At 39.1% G+C, this 22,795-nt stretch overlaps 2 protein-coding genes across 6 annotated transcripts in view; both read right to left on the bottom strand.

Annotated features, from left to right (window-relative positions):
• Positions 1-8,852, bottom strand: part of patz1 (POZ/BTB and AT hook containing zinc finger 1) — a gene marked incomplete in the record, with an annotated part of 10,231 nt that extends 1,379 nt beyond the window's left edge. The window contains 5 exon segments of the mRNA XM_014006231.1: positions 1-958; positions 3,655-3,813; positions 6,071-6,242; positions 6,355-6,418; positions 7,090-8,852. Coding sequence (XP_013861685.1) covers positions 480-958; positions 3,655-3,813; positions 6,071-6,242; positions 6,355-6,418; positions 7,090-8,324 — 2,109 coding nt within the window.
• Positions 8,853-9,550: 698 nt separating this feature from the next.
• eif4enif1 (eukaryotic translation initiation factor 4E nuclear import factor 1) lies at positions 9,551-21,575 on the bottom strand. Of its 5 annotated transcripts, none has more exons than XM_014006199.1 (19): positions 21,276-21,575; positions 20,495-20,624; positions 20,335-20,408; positions 17,199-17,326; positions 16,748-17,022; positions 16,399-16,597; positions 16,158-16,321; positions 15,470-15,608; positions 15,087-15,194; positions 14,478-14,749; positions 13,824-13,892; positions 13,258-13,438; positions 13,021-13,100; positions 11,829-11,965; positions 11,525-11,600; positions 11,278-11,401; positions 10,877-11,188; positions 10,573-10,743; positions 9,551-10,429 (listed from the first exon to the last, which is right to left on the bottom strand). In XM_014006199.1, the coding sequence occupies exons 2-19, from the start codon at positions 20,576-20,578 to the stop codon at positions 10,242-10,244; spliced, it is 2,781 nt and encodes a 926-aa protein (XP_013861653.1). In that variant the 5' UTR covers positions 20,579-20,624; positions 21,276-21,575; the 3' UTR covers positions 9,551-10,241. The 5 variants fall into 5 exon arrangements, with proteins under 5 accessions (XP_013861653.1, XP_013861657.1, XP_013861654.1 ...); XM_014006203.1 differs by having other exon boundaries at positions 10,573-10,704; XM_014006200.1 differs by having other exon boundaries at positions 21,538-21,574.
• Between the last annotated feature and the right edge of the window lie 1,220 nt (positions 21,576-22,795).

Raw genomic sequence — 22,795 nt, 5'->3', positions numbered from 1 at the left:
GTTTGAGGTAAAGACATCAGTGTATACGAAGAATAACCTTAACAGTAAACAAACGTTTACTAACTTCACCAGAGCAGTTATAAGTAGTTAGCAGGTTATTTCATGAAAAACATCTAAGCAGCAGTGTGAGCTCAAACTTGACAGGAAAAGAGAAAAGTGAGATAAATTCAACAGATTGACATCAGTTTAACCAAACTAAACTTCATATTTATAAAGAATAAAACACTGAACACACTGCTTTGTTTACTCTGAAAAAGTAGGAAAAATAGGAATTAAATGGCAGTATTTTTTTTGTTTTTTGTTTTTTGTTTTTGACCAAAAGTCAATGGATGCACATTTGGCAACAAGACAAACAAGAAAATAAATGAGTTCAAAGTTGAGGCAAACTTATTCCCAAACACAGAGCATCTTCTGTGGGTAACCTGGCTTTGTCCTAACAGTTAGAGGCGAAACTCAACTGAAGCCTCGAAAACAAAATGTCACTTCCCTCCGAAGTCGAGTCCACTCTGGCCAGCCTCGGGCTCCACGAGCGAAGAGGCGAAAGCAGACTGGACTATCTGAAAGCCAAACGACTCGAGGAGAGACATGTTCTGCTGGGGGGAGAAGGGAGAAGTCAAGGAGGGCGCCATTTCGCTTAAACTGGACCCTGACGCTCCGTGGGCCCTCTGGACTTTGTGAACTCTGTGCTGGTGTTTGTTGAGGTAGGACTTGGTGCGAAAGGCCTGACCACAGATCCCACAGATAAACTTCTTCTCGGGGTCTGTCTGGGTTTTAGAGCTTCCCGGAGACCCCAGGACCCCGGCAGTAGCCCCGTTACAGCTTAAAGAGGGCATCTCTAGCTCTGGCGCGTCGGACTTGTGTGGAGACTTGAGCTCGTCGACGTTGGACAATTCCCTTAAAGTAGTATCCGATTCCTCGGACTCCAGATGAGGACAACTTCCAGCGTTTTCCAGCCCATCTGAGATGAAAGAAGAGAAGAAGAMGGGGGAAGAGAAAGGAAGAAAAGGAAAAAAGACCAACAAATTATGAGGAATAAAAATAAAAACAGTTTTGACATAATATAACAATAAGCTTTTAGTTCATTAGTGTCCGCAAAAACAAGTATAAAACTGCAGCCGCAAAATCAGCAAAAAAACGTTAAATACTTTCAGGCAGAAACCAAACAGAGTTACCTTCATCTCATTACTACCATCATGAATGTTCCTGTGAATACAGGACATTAGATGAGTGCATGAATGACTCCACAGTGAAACAGTGCACTAATTCAAGTTTTGCTTCTTTTTTCCCTTTAAAGGAAATTCAAAACCCTGAGTTATATAGCTAAAATGTAACTACTTTAATTAAGATATGATGTTTTCATCAGATTTAAACAAAATAGAAACCATCAAATTGAAAGAATGAAGCAAGAGATGGCTACATGAAAGCCTCTGATGTCATTTGTGTTTGATCGTAGCCCAGTTTTTTGCTTCAGCTCTCTCCACCGCTCAATTCTCTCGCCCAAATCACTCTACTTCTGTCGACTCTCATCATCACAGCTTTTAGTTGCCTTTTATTTTTTCTTTTTCAAAGACAGATGAACTTTACCTTTTCACCTTCGACCTGGCGTCTGATTTTATTGTTGTTTGACACATTTTACTCTGAGTACTTACATTCAGGGATTATTTTATTGACTCAATATCCTTCACATGCTAAGTCTGTCCAGAGTGTACCTGACAATGTCAGGTTGTAATCAAAGGACTTGTAATTATTGGCAACATGACTCATTTATTAAAAATTGTGTTGTAGACCAGGGCTATTCAACTGGCGGCCCGTGGGCCGGAATGACCAAGGTTCGGCCCGCCAATTGGTTCATTCATCTCTTCAGCCCAAACCCCCGGTTGTCTACTTTAATAACTCTAAGTTCTTTTAGCTAGACATAGACATGTTTGGTATCTACAGAAACATCAGAACCTCGGCTACAAGCTGGTAAAAACCATTTAAATGAACAGATAGTTAAAACTACAAGCAGTTGAAGATAAAAACTATGAAAGTGAAAATAAAATTGGTTTAAAATTTTGGCAATTCAGAGATGTCAAAATATTTGTGATAAATAAGAGGCAGAATRTGTTCTTTTTGTTTTTGTTGTTTTATTATCACTACTTTTATTACATAGGGTTATGTGTGTTGTATTCACGATTAAATGCAGCAAAATATTTGATTTATTTACATAATGACTAACTGCTGGATGTTCAGCTGTTGACCTGCAGTAACTGTGGCCCCCAGAGAAATTCAGTTGAATAGCCCTGTTGTAGACTTTTTGTAATAATTATGCAAATTTAGTGGATATTTTGATCAAAGATGATACRGTATACAAAAACATTCTAATCAAAATCAGTGAAAATCTCATATTTTGACAACTATGACTTTGAAGGGAAAAAAGCATATTCTATGGAAAAAATATTTTTATCACATATTAAATTTATTAAAATTTTAATGGAAAAGGCAAAAGACAAAATATGCTATCTTGTTGCATGAACTACAAAGTTATTTTCACAGATTTGATTCTGAAGCACATTTTGCCCGTCACTGGTGATAAACTTCCTCCTTTTATTAAAAAACATAAAATAAAATTAGTGGAGCTTACGCTTTTAAGTTCACCATGAACAAGCTCCTGTAGGTCTCACAATACTGGCACTAGGGCTGCCATGATTATGTCGACTAAGACTTAAAATCGTTTTAACAGTTAATTTAATAGTCAATACATCATTTTTTTTCTACTTTGTTTTTCTCTCCAAACTGCTGCGGCACCTTCCACTGCCACGCCTTTGCAKTAGTGGTAACTAGGGCTGCCACAAATGATCATTCTTATAGCCGACTAATCACTGATTATTTTTTTCAATTTAGTGGGTGTGTCAAGGACAGAAAGGTAGATGTGGCAGTGGAAGGTGGCGCAACAGTTTGGAGAGAAAAACTAATTTAGAAAAAAAGAAAAAATACAAAAAAATAAAAAAAACGACGCATCGACTATTAAATTAACCGTTAAACTGGCACCTCTATAAAGGTTTCGATGAGTCCGGGGCAAATGGAGCACACATTCGAGCGATCATGCATCAGTGTGAACAGCTGAACGACTGCTGATGAACCAGCCAAGCAGAAACAGATACTTTACTGAACAGCCATGCTGGACGGGCACACAAACAGGCAGGAGTGACACGGCACCCTAAAGTTTACATCCTCACAAACGAAGGACACCAGAAAATGTGTCAAAAACAACCAAAATGTCCTCAGACGCAGCACCGAGCAACCAGTGTTAGAGCTAACAAAGAACTAAAAAGTTATTTAAAGCAACCAAAGGATTTTAAATTATGAAATTCAGTTTTTCCACTTATCAAATCATTACCTACAGAAAATATAACTGTTTTTTTAAAGTCTTTAAAAACATATATAGCCCATTAAAAATGAATACATGCAAATCCTTATGAGTCCACTTAAAAATTCACTTTGAACAATACCCTCATAAACGTGCCCAACAAATGTTTTAAGCTCAAGCRTGGAAGCTGAAAACTGATGTATGCCTGTTTTACAACATACAGAGATGTGGCGGAACGTAAAAAGCAGCAGAGCAAATGACAGCCAGAAACATGAACGCTTGGGACGGGCCAGACGGCTGCTTGCCTTCCACTGAGCACTGGCGTCCCATATGGTAAGGGGTGCCGTTGTGCACCTGCAGTTCCCCCCTTCGCTCAGGGAAGGTGTGCATTGAGGCAGAGGGGGGCAGCGCTGAGCCATGATGTGTCTTTATATGCACCTTAAGGTAGGACGCGGTGGAGAAACCTGAGACCAGAAGAACAAAGAACAGTGCAGTTGCTTGACACACTCAAAGCGCTCTGAAACCAGCGCAGKCTACTTTACGTCCATCTTATTTGTCTGTCATGATGATGCAACGTAGATCTATCCTCCCCATGAAGCCCCGACAGAAGAGTAAATCCTAAACTGTATTTCCTTGTGCAAATAAAAGTCAACTGACAGAACAAAACAACGTATTACTCCCTGGGAGAAAAGCTAGGCTGTAAGGCTACGAGCACTTTCTGAGTTTTATGGGCCGGCTGAAAGATAAAGAGGACAGGAGAGCTCCCTAATGGAGCAAAGATTAATTAGCAGTCAGCTGATGAGAGGAGTCGACTCACATCCTTTCATTTTGGCTCTGCTGACAGCCCATCCCTTTGGGTTTTGTTTTGTTTCGGTACTTTTGCTTAAAGTTTGTTTCGTTAGATGAATGTAGGGTTGGCCATTATTGGCAAAAAAAATTAATCACGATTAATTGTGGTATTTAGCCGATAACGATTAATTTGACGATTAATCCCCTGGAGTCCATGGACACCCTCRTGTCCTGGTCACATGACCAATTTAGTGGGAAAGATTTGCTCTTCGTAAAAATCTGTTCCAAATTGTGTCAAAATTACAGACTTCAGGCTACACATCAAATTTTAAATTGTGTTGATAGATAAATAAATTACAGAATTTACTTTTTTTTAATGTTCGTCATATTTGAAGCGGAGAGGAGCATCAAGCAGACTGACTGGAGAAACGTCCGCCGGGTGGCATTAATCTTATTAATCGTCAAGTGTCAAAAAATAATCGATTAATGTTTTTCTGACGATTAATCACACATGATACGATTATGCCCAACCCTAGATGAATGATATTGTTTTTTGTGTGTCTGTTTAGCAAAATATTTCATGAACCAGAAGACAAATTTTACTGGAACTTGCATAAAGTTATCACTGAATATCAATTAGCTTTAAGATGGCCACCACAGCCAACTGACTCAAAAAAAATCAAACACAAAATGGCTATAAATCAGTTAACTTTAAAGATACAAAGAATTTGATGTGACAGTTAGCAGTGGAGACCAACCTCAGACACATACTCTGAGCACTTAGACTGCACAAAACCTGTGTTTAATATTTTAGCATTAACTATTTGTAGTCAGCTCAGCCCATCTGTTAGTAAAGTGTTTTGTGATCCAACAGATATAAATGAAACTTAATTATTGTAAATCTACAACTGATTGACATTTGTTCAAGATGGCTTCAAAAGATTTGACCAAAAACAGCTACAAATCTGTCATTTCTCAACCCAAGACAAAACTCTGTTACGAAACGCAGCAGACGAGCGATATGGATTTCTTCAAGGAAAACTTGGCCTAATATGTTTGATGTCATTTTCATTTCCTTTGTAAAATCTGCATTTTTCTTCCAATGCCTTATCATTCACCAGCATCACCTGGACCTCTTGTAGTTATGCTACGTTGTGCTAAAATTCGGTTGTGCACTCAACTGTAAAAAAACAAAAATTGCAACAATTTGCAAAAAACAGTAAATGCATCTAATTTTAATGTAATCAACAAAGTCAACTGTATTTGAGAAACAACTGACTGACAATCTCAGCTCCCTCATTCCCTGAGGTCTCCAACAAATATTACAGACAACAGATTTTAATTAGAAAGAATTGGCACTAAAAAACAAAATAAAGGTAGATTCCCCCCCACAAAATCACCTTCAACAAAGTGTTTCAGTACAAGATGAAGTTGTTTTTAGCGGGCATCTTAAAAACGTATGTAACAGCAGATTTTGAGGATGTATTTGTATAGGTTTCTATCTGATTAACTTTAGCAATGCTGATGTGGAGACGCAGCACAGACGTTATTTCTGGAACAAGCATATCAACATATTTGAGCTCTTAATACAGACAACTGTGTTCAAATGCAGCTTAAAAAGTCAACATAATTTATGGAAGTCCCACACTCTACTTAAGTGCTGGGCAAAGTTTTTGAATCAGGTCGATTTCTATGCAACTAGTAGCAAATTTAGTGTAGTATGGCCGAATTTGACTTCTCTTCAGTTTGATATGACAGGTCATATAATGTATTATAACCCCAGACAAAACTCTACAACATTTTTTCCCCCCCCGAGTTCACAGATCAGGAGCTAAATACTAAACAGAATAATGCCAAACGTTTGCCCACTATCCTTCATAACAAACGATGCAGAAATTATTCAATTCGGAAATGCTTGGCTATAAGAATTACCTTTATTGCAAATGCCGCAGTAGTTGTGCGTTCCTTCGCTGTGTTTCTTTAGGTGGTCCGTCATGTAGGCCGCTCGCAGGAACTTGCCACAAACTTTGCAGGGAATCTTGTCCTCGTGACACGCGAGGTGGGACCGGAGGCGGTCTCTTGTAGCGAAGGAGGCGTTACAAATCTGAAACACAGACAAACCAGGCAGGAAACACTTTTCTACCATGTCGCTGTTAAAACTATCACCACAAGTGTTTTTACACATCAAGATAAAGTGCCGGACCAAACAGGGTTACCTGGCACTTGTGGGGTCTTTCTGTTGTGTGTACTTGTTTTATGTGTCCGTTCAGGTGGTCTGGTCTGCAAAGACAAAAAAAAATTTAGATTTCTATTACTTTTGTATTTGTTTTCTTATACAACAACAACGTGTGCTGATCCAAAACGTCCATTTGATTATTCTTGAGCAATTTCATGTGTATTTTGTGGTAAGTGCTGAAGTAATTCTCTACAAATGTCTACACTGAATGGTAAATTATATCTGTGTGTCACTTTACAGAAGAACAAAATTCTCAATTTTGGGTCCAACCTGCCATAAGGAAACACTAAAACTCAATGCTTTCCAAATGTGCTAGTTTTTATAGCCCAACATTTGTTTGAAAGTGACACTGCATCATGTGAGCAAAGCATCCAACACACATTGTTGAATATTACAACATGGCTGGTGACACTTGTAACATTTTTCTTGCACCTCTTCTTCTCTTTTGTCATTTCAATGCTCACAACACCATGACCGTATAAAATCAGCTTTTAAAACCTACAGCCAGTCTAATGTAGGTCAATCACGTGACTCGAGCTGCCACGTGGTTTTCAGCCTAGAGTTTTGTTTACATTGAGTGAATACCTGCATTTCAGGAAAACTACTTTAGAAACTCCATGTTTAGTTTAACAGTCAGTAATAAGAACATTTTAAACCCTACAAGCACGTTCTTTAGATCCACAAACACAACAGCAGCTGTTTAGGTTGAACTCACCTGGAGAAGCCTTTCCCACAGCTTTGACACACATAAGGTTTGCCGACTGATCCATCGTGGGACCGGACATGGTAAGACATCCTGTCCTTCCGCTTGAACCGCAGCCCGCACACGGGACACGCGTACGGTTTCTCCCCGGAGTGGGACAGCTTGTGTCGGTTCAGGTGGTACACGTCACGGAAAACTTTCCCGCAAATGTCACAGCCCACGTGCCGCCTGGTCCGCTCCCGTTTGCGGCTGTTGTCGACGAGCGTCAGCCCGCCGGGCAACTGGATGCCGTTCTCCAGGAGACCGGACTGCGCCAGTAAAGACAGGCCGCCGCCGAGGCTGCTGACGCCCCCGGAGGAGGCTCCGTGCTGCGCTTCGTGGTTCTTCAGGCGCGAAGCCTCCGTGAAGGCTTTCCCGCAGGACCCGCAAGGGAACAGGCCATTGTCTTTCTGGGTGCCGTGGTTGAAGTGGACAGCCTCCACGATCCCCCCGGCCTTCTTTGGTCTCCCCCTGCCCCTTTTCGATCCAGGGGATCCGGCGTCATGATGATTGAACGTGTTCCCCGTTATTTCCGTGGGCGGGGAGACGGACAGTCCTTCCACGGGCTCCAATATGGGCACCGAAGACTCGCCGCCGTCCTCCAACAACACGGCGGCCGTGTCCACACCACCGTCCATATGCATCTGCGTACTGCTAGCAAAGCTTTGGCCGTTCAGTAGTACACCCGTTCCGTTTAATAAATCCTGCTGAGCCACCGGGAAGCCCAGCTCCGTAGCCGCCGCGGCCTGAAAGAGGCTGGCGTCTCCTCCACGGGCAGTCGGAACCAGGATTTGTACATTGGATTGTTTGATAACCTCCTGACATATCTCGATGACTGACCGCATCAGCAGAAACTTGGCAGCTGTCATTAACTCCGGGAAACACTCCAGTCGAACCACGATCCTGGACGTGTAGGCAAAGTCCAAGATGTCTTTAAAAACTTTCGGGCTGATCGTGTGCATCTCCAGCTCCCTGGCGTCGCCGTCGCCCTCCGCCGGACGGCTGAACACCGACTCGAAGTACTCGCTGCACGCGGCTAGCACCGCTTTGTGAGCGGGGAAGCTCTCCTCGCCGACGCGCAGGATCACGTCGCAGAACCTGCCTCCATCTTTCCTCTGAATGTTGAGGTTGTGTAGCATCTCCGCGCTGTGCTTGCTCACCTGGTATGTGTAGGAAGAAGTCCAAGACGGCTCCGCTACCTTCTCCATACCGAATTCATCAAATAACAATGGTTGTTGGCGACGACGTCGGAGAAATGACAGATTGTGCGCAGCTCAAAGACGCCACAAACCAGCCGCCCCTCCCGTCGATTGTAGCATGTACCGTTAAACGCTAGCAGCAGCAGGGGGAAAAAATGGCAGCCCCCCAGCTTCCTGTGAACTTTAACCCTGCTTTCTTGAAGGGTGGGGGTCGTTGTTGTTTCGTTGAAAACGGCTCCTCTGTAATTTGACAGTAAATGAACTGCTTGTTTTAATATTAAATGGCCCTAAAGGCGGCCTCTTGGGAGAGCAGCACGGCCACAACGGAGGAATTTCGTGTTATTGTGGCTGAACGTGAACACAACACGCAGGTCTCTCTCTTCCTGCTTGTGTTGAAACCCCTCCCCCAATCAAACTGAAAAAAAAAAAAAAAAAACCTTTTCTCTTCAGGCGCACTCTCTAATCTAATCGATCAAAAAATACACGTGAAACACCACACTGCAGGTCATTTAAGGTGAGATATGGCAAATCTAAAAAAAAAAAAAAAAAAGCTTGCTGGAATTTAATCTAACCACAAATAAAGATCATAATTTGTAGAGGTATGAACAGCTTATTTGCTTCTAACATTTTCATTCTTCTCGCATTAAAGTTATTCATTTCAAAGTATGAAATAAAAAAAATAATCACTTCAGTCTTTTAACACAAGTGGTTGTTGGCAAGCTTTTTAAAAGGACAAAAATATTGCAGTTTTTTTTTGCATTGAATATCTTTAGTTTCAAGCTGCATTTAATTTTTTCCATTTACTTTGCTCCTTATATGGCTAGTTTCATATACGTCCACTACACAAGTACTAACTTTTTTGTTGTTTTCTCTGACATTTGCAGTTTGCTCAAGATTACAGAGTATTCATTCCCAAATGTCTTGCACAAAGAATGACTTTACTGTTAGCTCTTAAAACAAGTTTGGAATCCAAGAACTCCATTCTTACGATATATTTAATTGACTGGCTTCCAGTCAAAATAGTCAGCCCTTTTAAAGTTTACTCGTTTTATCAAACTACAAATTTCAGATTTGCATTCCACTTTGAATAAATCCACAATTTAAATTCTCCATGATGTAATTGTTCCTTTAAAGAATGCCAGACTTACCAAAATAATGAGTTGTTGCAAGTCAGACACATTTTGGTTTGACACCAATGTTACAGCCAGTAAAAAAATAAAAGTTTAAAAACAAAGTGTTATTCTCAATGTTTTATTTATTAATTCCATTTGTGCTTCTTATAACTTAATAGCACATCAAATGAATCCCAAGCACCCTCAAATGACAGTGAACAGTGCAATCCCTCTAATGATACAGAACTGGAGAGGATACAGTTGAGGAACAACAAAAAAGGCACAACCAGCTTGCTGCATCCTCCAGTGGTGTCCTGTGACTTCTCAACCTTGAAGAAAAGCCACAAACCAAAAAGGTGGAGTGTACACTGAACTAACTCAACCTACCCTACCATTTACAGTGGCTTTCTTCTGATTCTTCTCGTCAGGGAGGCAATTAAGGAATGCTATCAGCTCTTAGTGACTTTTACCTCTTTTCCTCCTGCTTCAGCTTCCCACAATAAGATGAAGGTGAAGGGAGGAAGAAAAAAACAAAACAAAAACAAAGAAAACATTGCTATATACAGAGAATAAGATTCTTTCCCAATGGTCTGTACAATTAATCCTTTACATTATTTACTGTCTATTACAAAAACAAAAACACTCAGCTAGCAAAATAAATCTCCATCACTTGCTTCTTGAAAACAAAGCATGGCATGGTTAGAGTGTCCCATGACACACTTGTCTTTCAAATTAAAGTTCACATTTTACTGTAACCAGGAGGAGGAGATGTGCAGAGGAGGAGGAAAAGAAAAATTCCAGCAAAGCATTTTACTTATGGCCTAAACTCCAACTCATCTACACTGATGACTTTGGCTGGCATAGAGGGCAGTGGCTGTTCAAGCACATCCGATCCAAACCACTTGGCGAGGCCTGGAGGTGGGCTTCCTCCATGACGCTGGGTGCCATTTGTCCGATGGGGGCCTTGAATCTGTGACCGAGTGCCTGGTGTGCTGGGATGTACTACAAGAAAAACAAAAAATCTGATTCAGAGGCTCAGTTTGTGAAAAGGTAAACACTACACTGTAGTTTAAACACTTTCAGTAAATTGCACAAACTATCAATGAAGACCACCACATGGTCATGAGCTACGATAAATGGCTTACTTGGTCTTTGCTGCTGAAGCTGCTGCTGCATAACTGCTATCTGCATCGGAGTATTGGCTCTGGGAGGTAGAAGTGGATGCCCTGTTGCACTCAGCGGGTATATAGGCTGTCCTAGCAGTGCAGGAGGCAAGCCTTGAAGTTGTGCAAGGTCAACATGTGGTGGAAAAACACCTTGTGAGTACAATTAACAGTCCATCAGAAACATCCAGTTCAGGGGATTAAACATGGTCACAACATACTTTGAAAGCATTTTAGAAAAGTTTCAACAGAAGATGAAAATCACCAGTAATCAACATCTACTAACCTGCTTGCATAAGAGCAGGTCCAAGCTGCTGGGGCTGGATCCCTTGTGCCAGCATTCGCTGAACAACATTAGGATGGAGCTGAGGGGGTGGGCGCACCATTGGGACATGAGACAGAAGTGGTACTGGATAGATGGGATGAGGGAAAGATGAAGACTGTCCAGGAGGTACCATATTGGGCATTTGGTTTGCAGTATTGCTGGGTCTCAGACGCTCTTGGTCTTTGCTTTGCAGGGTTTGAGAGCTGGCCTTTACTCCTGACTGTGCAACATTTCCATCCATTAATTCCATGAACAGATTTGGAGAGCTGCTGCCTATAAAGCACACAAAACAAACACTTCACATTAAAGGGCATCGTTTACACAATCTGTGGTCAATATATTGTGAGTAAATAATAGGTTACCATCTTGAGAGTTTGCCGCCGCCTCCTCCTTGGTCTCTGAACGACCTAACGGTTCATCTTTGTTTTTCTCTTTTGTTGCGTACATTTTGCGAATCACAGATGTAGGAGTGAATGACGGGGACAACTGTAATTAGACAAAATAAAACATCAGTATTATTACGATGGTCGACAGACAAGGTTTTGTCCCTGCAGGATGACTCCACTCAAGGAGGGGCTGAATAGTCTGGATAAGAGGAGTTTTGCTCACCATGCTGGTGACTGCATTTCCTGGAGAGTTTCTTCCAGCAGACTGAGGTCCAGGGGACCGATTAACACGCTGGGGTCTATTGATCACACACACACAAAAGAGTGTGCTAAAAGTACACTGAATTATCTCATCCTATTGAGCAACACACACTATATCTTAAATACCAAACACATTTTTGCTACGGTAAAATAAACAAACTGTAGCTTTAGTGTTTAACCAATTTCACTGTAATTGCAGTTTTTAAAAAAGGAGTATCTAGACAATGGGTAGATGCAACCGAAACTAAACAAAAATAAATACTTGCCTGTTTCGAAAAGACCTGTCCTGTGGGTGTTTGTTGTAGCCTGACTGAAATGAGGGGTGGGCATGTAGAGCAAGGTCCTGCTGAAGTGCTAGGGCTTCCAGTTCAGAATGATTCACAGGTATAGAGAGCACCCTCATCTGGATGAATACATAACAAAAATTACATTTTCCATTAAAAGAAAAAAAGACTTCAGGTAATCTGAGTGGGCTGCGACTTCTGGCAAAACGCAGTTACAAGTGGGTTTCCAAAAGGTCTTGAAATGTTTGAGGATTTTCAATATCCTAATATGAGTTAGAGACACAGTTTTGTGGCTTGAATATTGAACATTTTCCAAAATAAATTAAAAAAAGTGTGATCAAATTTCTCAAATATAGGAGTTCCAAGAGTTTTGAACCCTTCTCAATATCAGGGTTCCTACAGTTTAAGGCAAGTTAAATTTAAGACCTTTTAAGACCTTTTTAATGCCAAGTGAAATTAAATTAAAGACCAATTTCACAATAAACACAAATGACAAAAAAGTACAAACTGGCAGAAACTCGTAAATCAAAGTATTTTTGGTTGAAGTATTCAAATATTGCTAATAGACCAATTGTTTTTATCCATATCTAACTWTAGCAGAAACATTCTTAGCAGTCAGTTTTAAACTTGATTTCATTTCAGGAAATCTTTTAACGAMCCAAAATTTGGAGTTTTAGGACCCACAGTGGGGTCTTAACCCCAGCTTGCTGTAGATGAAACAAAGTGCCCGTGATATCAATTTTTTGTAAGAAAAGTGAATGTATTTTTGGAAAAAACATTATATTAGAAAACAAATTTCACATTGCTCAGATGGACAGTTGAGATTTTTGCAAGTGAAGTAACAGGAAGTGATGTCAAAGGGGAATGTCTGCATGTGAAGATTAAAAAAAATAATTTTTACCAATTATTTTAATATTTGAGATGAATTACAATCATCCTATTTATAATGTGCTAACTTTTTTAAGACTTCTGAAAGACTGATTTAAGACATTTTAAGGCTAATTAAGGCCTTATTTTTAGATTGATGAATTCAATGCCTTTTAAGACTTTTTAAGGATCTGCAGGAACCCTGAATATAGTCTGTAATTTTTGAACACCTGGACAGGAGCACTCCTTTTGACATTTTCTGCTTCGTTAGTGTGTGATATTTCACCCTGTTGTTCAACACAGTTACCTGTTGTTGCGCAGGACTTATTGATCTGTGTACATCTGCAAACTGTTCTGACAGGATGGGCTGAGGACCAACAGTAAATCCTTCAGGAAGCAAACAGAAGAACCAACAATTCAGCTTATAATCTAATCAAGCAAAACTACACAATTCATAAATGGCTGTTCTACAAAAACTTAAAATCTGAAAAAAAGTTTCTGTAACACACATATTTTAATCATGGTTGATACATTTTGACATTACCTGCAGAAGGTGGCAACCTGCTTTTAAAGTAGTCAGGTGATGGGGCCCTTGGCGGGAAGAGAGGGGGTGAGGGGCCCTTGTGTAGTAAACCATGTAGAGGAGCAGCAGCCACTGGAGGCTCAGAGCAGCCCAACAAACCCACTAAAGGTGTTGGGGAGCCTCGACCACCTCTTAATAGCTCCTAGAAAAACAAACAAGTTTTTGAAAAATTCACTTTTCACTTTACAAAATGTAAGTTAAATTTAAGAAAGAAAACACATTAAAACAAAGTTTTAATAATGTAATTAAATGTATTTTTTACTTTCATCTTATTGAAAAAAAAATCAACTTTTTCTACATTTTGACAAAAACAAAAAAATATTAGACATTCCTAGCCTAGAATAGAAGCAATAAACTTCAAGTTAATGAGTATTTGTTGCTGAAACCTCACAGCACACAGTTTCCCTGTCATATTCAGTTTACACTCCCATCTGCTGTTTAAGAACGTTTGTCCAAAAACAGAGTTTGAACACAATTTGTATGCAGCCCTTATAATAAGAGATTGAAACATGAGTCAACATACACACCTGGAATATGTTTTTCTGCTGCTGAGGAGCTGCATCAGGCCRTGTGACACCACTTTGATCTGAAGGTTGCTACATTTTACAGAGGGTGGGGAAAATGTAGGTTCAGTTCAGCTTTAAGTTAACACATCTTCAAATTTCATCTCAGTAAGCCTTTTTGCTGTGTATAAGTATTGGGAGATCCAAGTATTTGATAAAAGATATACAATTTTGGCATGCTAGAAATAAAAATCAGTTTAAACTCCCAAACCATAAAACAAGTCAGGCCTACTGAGACATACATGTGAATCCAAGTCCAACTTCCTTCATGCAAGCTAGCAATCTTATTCAATTATGACAACATAATTCCTAATAATCCAGTAGTCGTTTCGTTCTCATTTCTGTATTTATCCATTTTTTAGCTGACTTGCATGAAAGATGGTTTTCAAACAGTAAATGTGTCCAAAAATACACCCATTATGTGACCCCAAGAACAGTTTTGCAAATTTATGCCCACCATCTTATTTCAGTTTTCAAGAGATGTTCAATTTTAATAGAAAAGCTTGGATGTAGTATCACAGCGCCAGATTTTATCCATTTCATTGCAGCATGCAGAGTAGTATTAGTTATCCAGTGTATACTGGAGCCAAAGGAAAAGACAATGAGAGAAACACTTACATTGTTTGTGTTGAGTTTGGGGTGAGCTGGCAGAGTTCCACTTGCCTTCATGCTGCTGACCAGTTTATTAAAGGCTGACATGTCTGTATCACGTGAGCGTGGACGGCTGCTGGAGCCGCCTGTTAAAGCCTCCTCTAAAAGCTCAGCCATAAAGGGTGTGCCGTCTCCCCTCTGTGGAGGGGACACCTTCTGCACACGTGGCTCCAAGCCCAGCTTCATTCCCTTCATCTCTCCCTCTACTTCCTCYAGAGAGAGCACCACCCCCGAGTTAGCTGGGAACACAAATACAAATGTTGTTTGCACTGATGGACTTTGTGAATTTTGAAATTACAACTTTTACTAACGTAACGAAAAAAGACAAAGTTTTTAACAATTAATAAAACAGATTGCCATATGCTTGCATTTTCAACTTGGTGCAACAATTAGATACCAAATTGTGAATTAGACTTCACATTRTTAAGCCTTTAAACTTATCTCTACACACAGATCTTCAAGCAACGGCACAGGCTTATTTTAAAATTGTAAAGGTTTTAAAGTAATTGCATGATCAGAAAAAAAAGGTTTACATTTGCGTTAGGTRTGGAAAAGTTTTCCTGAACTAGCACTCACTGCTTTCCTGTAGTCGGGCTTTGTTGGCTGAAAGCGTTGACARAAGGGGCTTCAGGTCTACTTTGGCCTTGTGCAGCAGGTCCAGGATGTCCACTTTYTCCTTGCACTCTGATGATTGAATAGGTGTGAAATATGAGGCAGAGGCTTGGCTGGAAGAAGTGCAACATGGCTCAAGACCTTCAAAGCATTGCAGTTCCCCCATCATTTAAACCTAACTGCCCTCATATTACATTCAGCAGAACTTAAAGCAGCAGATTGGTACAGACAAAATAACTCACTATTTAACAAGGTACTCTGACACATATATATGTTTATGGGTCTGCATGCTACAACATGACTATTGTTAAAAATCCACATTGAGGACAAAAAAAAAAAACACTTGCCTCCAAGTTTTTCTAGCTCTTCATAAGGAGTGGACCTCAAACTGCTAGACTGGCTGCCTGACGGGCTCATGTTTCTGGTAAAAAACTGGCTGAAGCGGCTGGCTGACACCGGACCCTCTCCCAAAACATCCTCTATCATCTGGGAAAAAGAAAAAAACAAAACACATGAGACACTGTAAAACAATCAACTATATACTAAGGAGTGCAAGATCAAAATTTGGCACTTACGGTTAGAGCATTTTCCCAGCATTTTAGCACAAAATGTGCCAGAAGATTGCAGGCAGTGCCTTTGAATGCACTGCCATTTGATAATGCATTTTATTAATCACCACAAACCTGCTTTAGTTTGGAGTCTGGTTCGTTTGTTTCTCCAGACTGTACCGTGGCCTAACTCAAGTGGGATGGGCATAAATTTTGGATGCCAAAACCAACCTTTTCAATACACCGTGCAAGAGCCCACAAAATAAAATACWGCAAGTGCACCATTAGTGACAGTGTTCACCACTAAAGTTCAAAATCTGAAGAGGTCAAGCCAGTGCAGCAGATGAAGTCAAGTCTGGCTTGGCAACAAAATAAGAAAGCTTCAACTGATAAAACTGCACAAAAAAGGTGGCAGAATTTATAGATTGCACCCATTATTGTGATGTTAATACCTTAAAATGAGAAAGCTGTGCACCCAAGTACTTACAGAAGCCAGTCCTGGCATAGTTTTCTCTAGATTGAAGAACTCATTGAAGTCAAAGTCCCCAGTTGACTGGTCTGGAAGCACATCGGGATGGGGAACCTCTTGATCAGCCGTGGACTGTAAGCCCACATCTTGTTCCTCAACTAGTCCACCATTGCATTCAACTGCTGCACAATACAGAAGCAGCATTTTTAAAAACAGTTAGCTAGAAGCAAAATGTATTTAAAAAACTGTTTTGACATGCCTTCTTTAATGGAGTCCGTCCGCTTTCTTGATCGCTTAGATTTGCGTTTATCTTCCTCCAAGATCTTGTCGTCAAACCCAATGAGCTCAATTGTCTCAGACTGGCTGGTGGGACCCCCTGAGAACCACTCTGGTTCCTCCTCTGCATAGGAGTCGTTTCTTCTTCTCTCACTGAACACACGTTTGTCACCATAATCTCTCTACAAATGAGTACATCAAACTTTGTAAATCATGCAAGATCTTTTATGGGAGTTTTCATTTAAAATAATGACATTAAAAATAAACTATTAAATAGCTAAGTCATACAACTACTGGAAATGCTGTGTTTAGACTGAAAGGAGAAAACAAACCCTGAATCTTTTATCTTTRAAGTCTCTCTCCCGTTCTCTTTCCTTCTCTACACGGGCTTCTCTCTCAAAGGCACGAGAAGCTAYGATTCGTCCACTGCCAATTCTGCGAGCTCCTCCAAGACGGAGTGACTCATTTTCCTTATTTTCCAGAGGACTGACTGGTCGACGGGAGTGGGCCACAGGTGCTGCATTGCCCTGACAGCCRCCTCCAAAGCTGCGTCGCTGTGGGCTCAGTACAACATCTATGTCATCTTCCTTTAATCGCTCACGAGGATCTGAATCAATTTTTACATTAAAAAATAAAACTATTTTAGATGTTTTATATACACRGACATTCAAAATTAGAAACAGTAAGATTTTCCTAATATAACTTTAGAGGATTTCCTGCACAAAGAGAGCTAACAAAYGTAAAAAATGTTTAACATCACTTAATTGGCTAAAATTCATTTACCAGGGATTCTTCGTTTTAAAGGAACCTTGTCATCCCCATGGTCCTTCTTAAAACCTTCTACAGGAGAGCTTCGTTCTGATGTAGGGTACAGGGAAGCATGCCATTTCTCTGGRTCCCACACACCATCACTGGGGGGAAAAAACCCAACATGTTCCAACTTAAAACATTGTAGCAGGTCACAGACTAAGTCAACTGAGTAAAGGATGAAATTATAAAACATTCAAAACTGAATTAACATTTAAAGTCAAAATCATCAGAATATTACAAGGGAGCAGCAGAAGATTTTCTGAATATATGCTGTGAACATTTTTTTGTTCAGGCAGAACTCTTCTCCCAGAAGAAACAAAGAAACATAGCGATGAAAAAAAACACCAATCCATGTGGTCAAACTTTGTATCAAAACTAGTTATATATCTTCTTAATTAATGYGAGCATCAAAGCCACACTCCCTCAATGAATCAGACACATAGTTGTAAACTGAAAGCTCTGCTCATCACAAAGATCCAGCAACAGTAGCAGAGTACACCCACACAGACCATCTGGTTGATACAGAGTTGTCTTAACTTTAAGATTGAAATTTGGTTTTGAATGAACAACATCTTTAACTTAACAGATAAAGTCTAGACTTTGCAAAAATCAGCAGGTTATTTGCAACTTTTTCAATTTATTGTACATTAGTGTTATTTATTCAGAACAAGGACCAACACGAGGGAGCTTTAGTTATGAGTGAGAGGTCTGAATATAAAGATGAGCAGGGCTGACTGCAATACAGAACAGAATACAGCTTATTTCAGAAATGGGTTAAAAGAAGGACCAGACTGAACACCATCCTTGTCCCATTTTTCTTCATCTCTGTATTCAGATACACACTTAAGATTGAGCACTTCATCACTGCATATTCCTTCAAGGTGTACGTTTTTGTGTACTTTGCTGGTACTTTGAATCAAAATAAGTGACTATTACACATAATGCAAAACTAATGTAGTAGGTAGTTTCAAGTCCTTTTTACAGAATTTAATTACCTTTAAAAACCCTCAAATGTTTGTGTTACAATGCAGGCATTTAACCATTTCAATCACCTATACAAACCAGTCAATGACATGTTAATGTTAAATGCAACATTTGCACAACTAAAATCAATCAACTGCTTATAGAGGGAAAAAAAGTCATTCCAAGTGGCTGTTCAGTTTAAGAAATTAAATTACAAAAAAAGGACACTGCAGCAACGACAAGACATTAAATACACTTAACAAGTTTGTCTCTCATTAGTAATTCATCTCTCCAAAACTAGCACCACTGCACCGTATAGTACATTTTAACAGACAAATACAAAACAATTCCCTTTCAAATCCATATAATAAATATCTCATAGGATGATTTTCACAAGAGCAAGGTGGCCAGTATTTATATTTGGTGTTACAGATATTTATTCTGAAAACCTGAACATGCCAAGTTGAAATGAGTATGAACTCATTGTATATGCTGTCTGCAAGTAAATAGATCTACGCTTAACTTGAGGACAAAAAAAAGAGTCACTGTTTCTGTACTTTGTTTACTAGCCTTCAAAGATAATCTGCAGATGACCTTCTGGAATATTGAAAATTTTAATATATTTGGGTCAAACTCCAAATAACGGCACTCAGAGTGTTAGGAGAAATAACGTGAATTAAACTTTGTAAAAACTCCCAAATAAATTTAAAGGTAGTACAAGAAAAAGTCTTGTTTTGTCAAATAAATAAAATAAAAGCTTTGTAGGACAGAATTCAAATTATTAGATCCATGTTTTAATGTGGCTTCCCAAAAAAAAAAAAAAAAAACCCTTGACGTTAGTGACGGGTCTTCCTGTGCCGAAGATTTAGAGCGTGTGTCGAGAAAACCCGGAAGTCTTTAATGAAGCTTGTGTTGTTAAGGGTGAGTGACGTCACCGGTGACATCTGAAGCCTCGCTGGTTCTGGAAAGGATTCGGGTTTTGGCTTGTTTCATGAACTAATTCGATCACCTCAGAACCTTTGTGCAAGTGTTTGTGTTGGAGTTTCACTGTTTTCTGACAGAGACGCGTATTTTTATGATGCCTGCTAAAAGAAGCAGCATTTCACCTGAGTGATCACACTGATTTCTCCCAATAACGTTTTTCACAGAATTATGTTCAGTTTTTAACAATTAGGTAATGAAATGTCTTACTACTTATTTTGCAGAGTGCCATTTTAAAAAGGTCTAACTTTTCTGTTATGGCTCAATTTATTTATTGGAATTTTTGGGGTTAGAACCACAATAATAAAGAGCTCTACAGATATAAGTTGTATATTACTGTTGTTGTTTTAGTGTTTTTTCTATTTGAAAGTGAAGAATATGTTCCAATGAATAATAAAAAATCCAGCATTTTCCTGCTGTGAGTTTAACAGACATGTGGATAACGGTTTTAAAGAGAGAAACTGTGTCCAAACACAGAAGAAACAAAATACTTCTCTTCCATATACTGTGAATAGTCACCATGACCCTTGCGTTTCAAAGCAATGGCAGCACAGCTCAGTGGTTAGAACCGATACCACCCAGCAAGGAGGTCCTGGTTTCTATCCCAGTTTCTGACCCGGGTCTTTGTGTGACATTTGCATGTTTGGATTTTCTCCCACAGACTAAAACCATGTTGCCTTCAGGTCCAAGCCTCTCTTGCAATCTTAGTGGGATTTGCCTGATTAAGTCAAATAAAATGCATCCCCCATGGTGTTTTTTTAACACGTCATTGATTTAAAAAAAATGAGAAGTGTTTTTTTAAAAAATCCAAAGGGAAAAAAAAAAACTTTTATTACTATTTTAAAAACACCAATTTATCCAAAATAACAAGAATAAAACACAAAATAAACCAAAGTAATTTCATTTTTATTGAAGACAGCCAAGTAGATGAAATGGCAAAAGTTTTGACCAGCAGAGGGAATTGTGAGTACATGAAGCTTCAAGAAATGAAGCTTTTTTTTTAACCAATTGGAATGAAAGCTTCAAGGTTTCACGGGGCTTCATGTGGCCATCACTACTTGGCGTTCTTTCAATGCCAAATCTGTAAGTTGCCAGTTCAACTGGCATTATATTTTGCTTATTTCTTTCAGTGTTAACCTACAGAAGAAAAGTAAAATGATCCTACCTGTCATATTTCTCTGAGAGACAATCAGGCCTTTCATTGGAAATTGGCAGTTCTTTTATCTCCAGAAGCTCTTCCTGTAAATGACAATGATTACGATGCGTTAAAAACAAAGAAATGTGTATAGTTTCCCTGTTGAATTTCAGCAGATTTTTCACATCACCTTTGTGTATCTATATGGCTGTTTCTTGGGTTGGTTCACAGCAGCATCACCGTGCTTCTCCTGTTCACCAACATCTTTTTCCATGACTGAGCACAGAACGAATGAAATCTTCTTGCTCACTAAACTATTCCTGCAAAAAAACAAACCAACAAAACCTAAAGTAAGCATTAGTAAACCCTTTTCAGAAATAAATTAACTTCAGATGAAACCAGCACTGACCAAGACGCTGCTAGTTTAAAGGCAAGTAATTCATATTGTGTTTTATATTTACAATTAGTTATTTCCCCAAATCTTGTCTAAAAGGAAAATAAGACAATTTGATAGTTAGCATAAATGAAAAAGAGGTTTAGGATGTTAGCATAAAAGTACGGATTTAAAATACAACAAAACAGCAGGTTTTTATCATACAAATTACTAATCTTCATGTTAAACTAGCCGAACAATGAGGACGGTTCTAATCTTACCGCTGGCCAATTAAACAGTTAATTGATTACAGCCAGAAACAGACAATTGGCACATGTCGAATAAATTACAAGTGCAGGCGACGACAGAAAAAAGTAGCGTCTGAACTCCGAACAAAACCATTTTAATGTCCACAAAACCATCTTCAAACAAGCCATTCTCATTTACTTTAAATTTTAAAAGTATGTATACACATTCATTGTAACAATCATTATCACAAAGATTAATTTTGGATAACGACAAACGTACAGTTAGTTGGGGGGGGGGGGAATAGATGTACATATATACACACATACAATAAAATAATATACCAACTTACTGTGTCTAAATGATGGATAAAATGTTCTCTGCTAACGTTTGAGTAGCAGAGTTCACGTTAGTTAGCCAGCTAGCCTATTAGCACCTTTCGCCAGCTAACTTAACTAGCTGGGGAATGGGAGACAAATCCCACCCAGCGAGTATAAACTCTTAAAGCGGTTGAGTTGTTGTAGTAGGTTTAGTAAACATGCACTACAGTGAGACAAATTCACACAATAACACAGGTTCAAAATACAAATGAAGCTACACGGAGCCTGTGCTACCTCGAATTATTGTCTGCTCTTTCTCTGTTTTCTAAGTCGTAGCAACAATTTTCCTACAATCACCGCTTTAAGAAGGTCCTGGGAGAGATTACATTCTGCCCAAAGTGCCTGAATAGAATTTTAAATATTGATTCCGGCGTATGACTACAATATTTTACGTCAAGTATTTAAAATACTGTGTGAAAACAACAATTTCTGATAAAGTACATAATTTTATAAAATGCAACGTGAAAAAAATGTGATTTTCTGGAGTTGTAATTTATACATTTTAAATTCTATACAGGCAATATTTGGGACGTCTAGTACTCCACTTTGGGGTTTGCTTGATTTGGATTTCCCCGAAAATGTTGAAAATGATCAAACTTCACCATTTTGGTCGAAGTGGTCTCTTTGCGTGATTCCGAGAATTTACGACTACACAATTTCTGTAAATAAAGGAGGGTTGTTTTAGGCCAAGCAACAATATGGTTTTAAATAAATTGATTAAACAGCATTGGCCATTTTTAAACCCCGTCCGTGCACAAACGAGCACACACAACTAACTATTGTTTTGTTTTTGTTTGTTTTCTTTCTCTTTTTTTTTATTCATTTAGACAATTACTTTGCCACTGATTATCCGCCACCCCCCGTCACTTGGCATGACTTCCAGCAAAGGGACGCAGGTGTTATGCCCAGAAACGCATCCCTGCCCAAAATTGCATCCCTGTCGCGGGAGCGCGCATCGCTCTGAGCTCGCGCATACTGATGAGAAAACAGACTGAAATATGGCTGAAGAAGAAATTTTAAAGATATTTGTAACATTATCACGTTTCTTAACCATGTAATCCCTAAAACGGTGGGTTTTCTTTGGCAAATTACTTGAAATAAATACGGTTTTTACACTTTTATTGACACATAAAATGAGTCAAACTTATTTTCAGTCCGTGTCTGTTGAAAACGTTCTCCGCAAATGGTTTGAAATTCTCTGCTTTTTCTTTTCATACCATAATGGCTTAAAAACATTACAAAACAGAGGCCCATTGTGCAGAACATTTCATTTATTTTGTCAAAAGTGGCGTTAAACCCCTCACTTCCTAATCGCTGTGATACAACTATCAGTAGTTATTTTAGCAATAGAAGAACAGATTTTTTTATGTTTAATGCAAATCAAAATTATTTAGGAATGCTTTACGATAGTTTTCACAAAATATTTATCAAACTTTAATTTTGATTTTTTTTTTCAAATTTTAATAAACAGATTTGAAAATTTGTCTGTAAG

This window comes from Austrofundulus limnaeus, unplaced genomic scaffold, assembly GCF_001266775.1.
Source record: "Austrofundulus limnaeus strain Quisiro unplaced genomic scaffold, Austrofundulus_limnaeus-1.0 Scaffold35, whole genome shotgun sequence".
NCBI classification, from domain to species: domain Eukaryota; kingdom Metazoa; phylum Chordata; class Actinopteri; order Cyprinodontiformes; family Rivulidae; genus Austrofundulus; species Austrofundulus limnaeus.
Note: the sequence above shows the minus strand (reverse complement) of the source record. Positions and strands in the feature narration are given on the sequence as shown.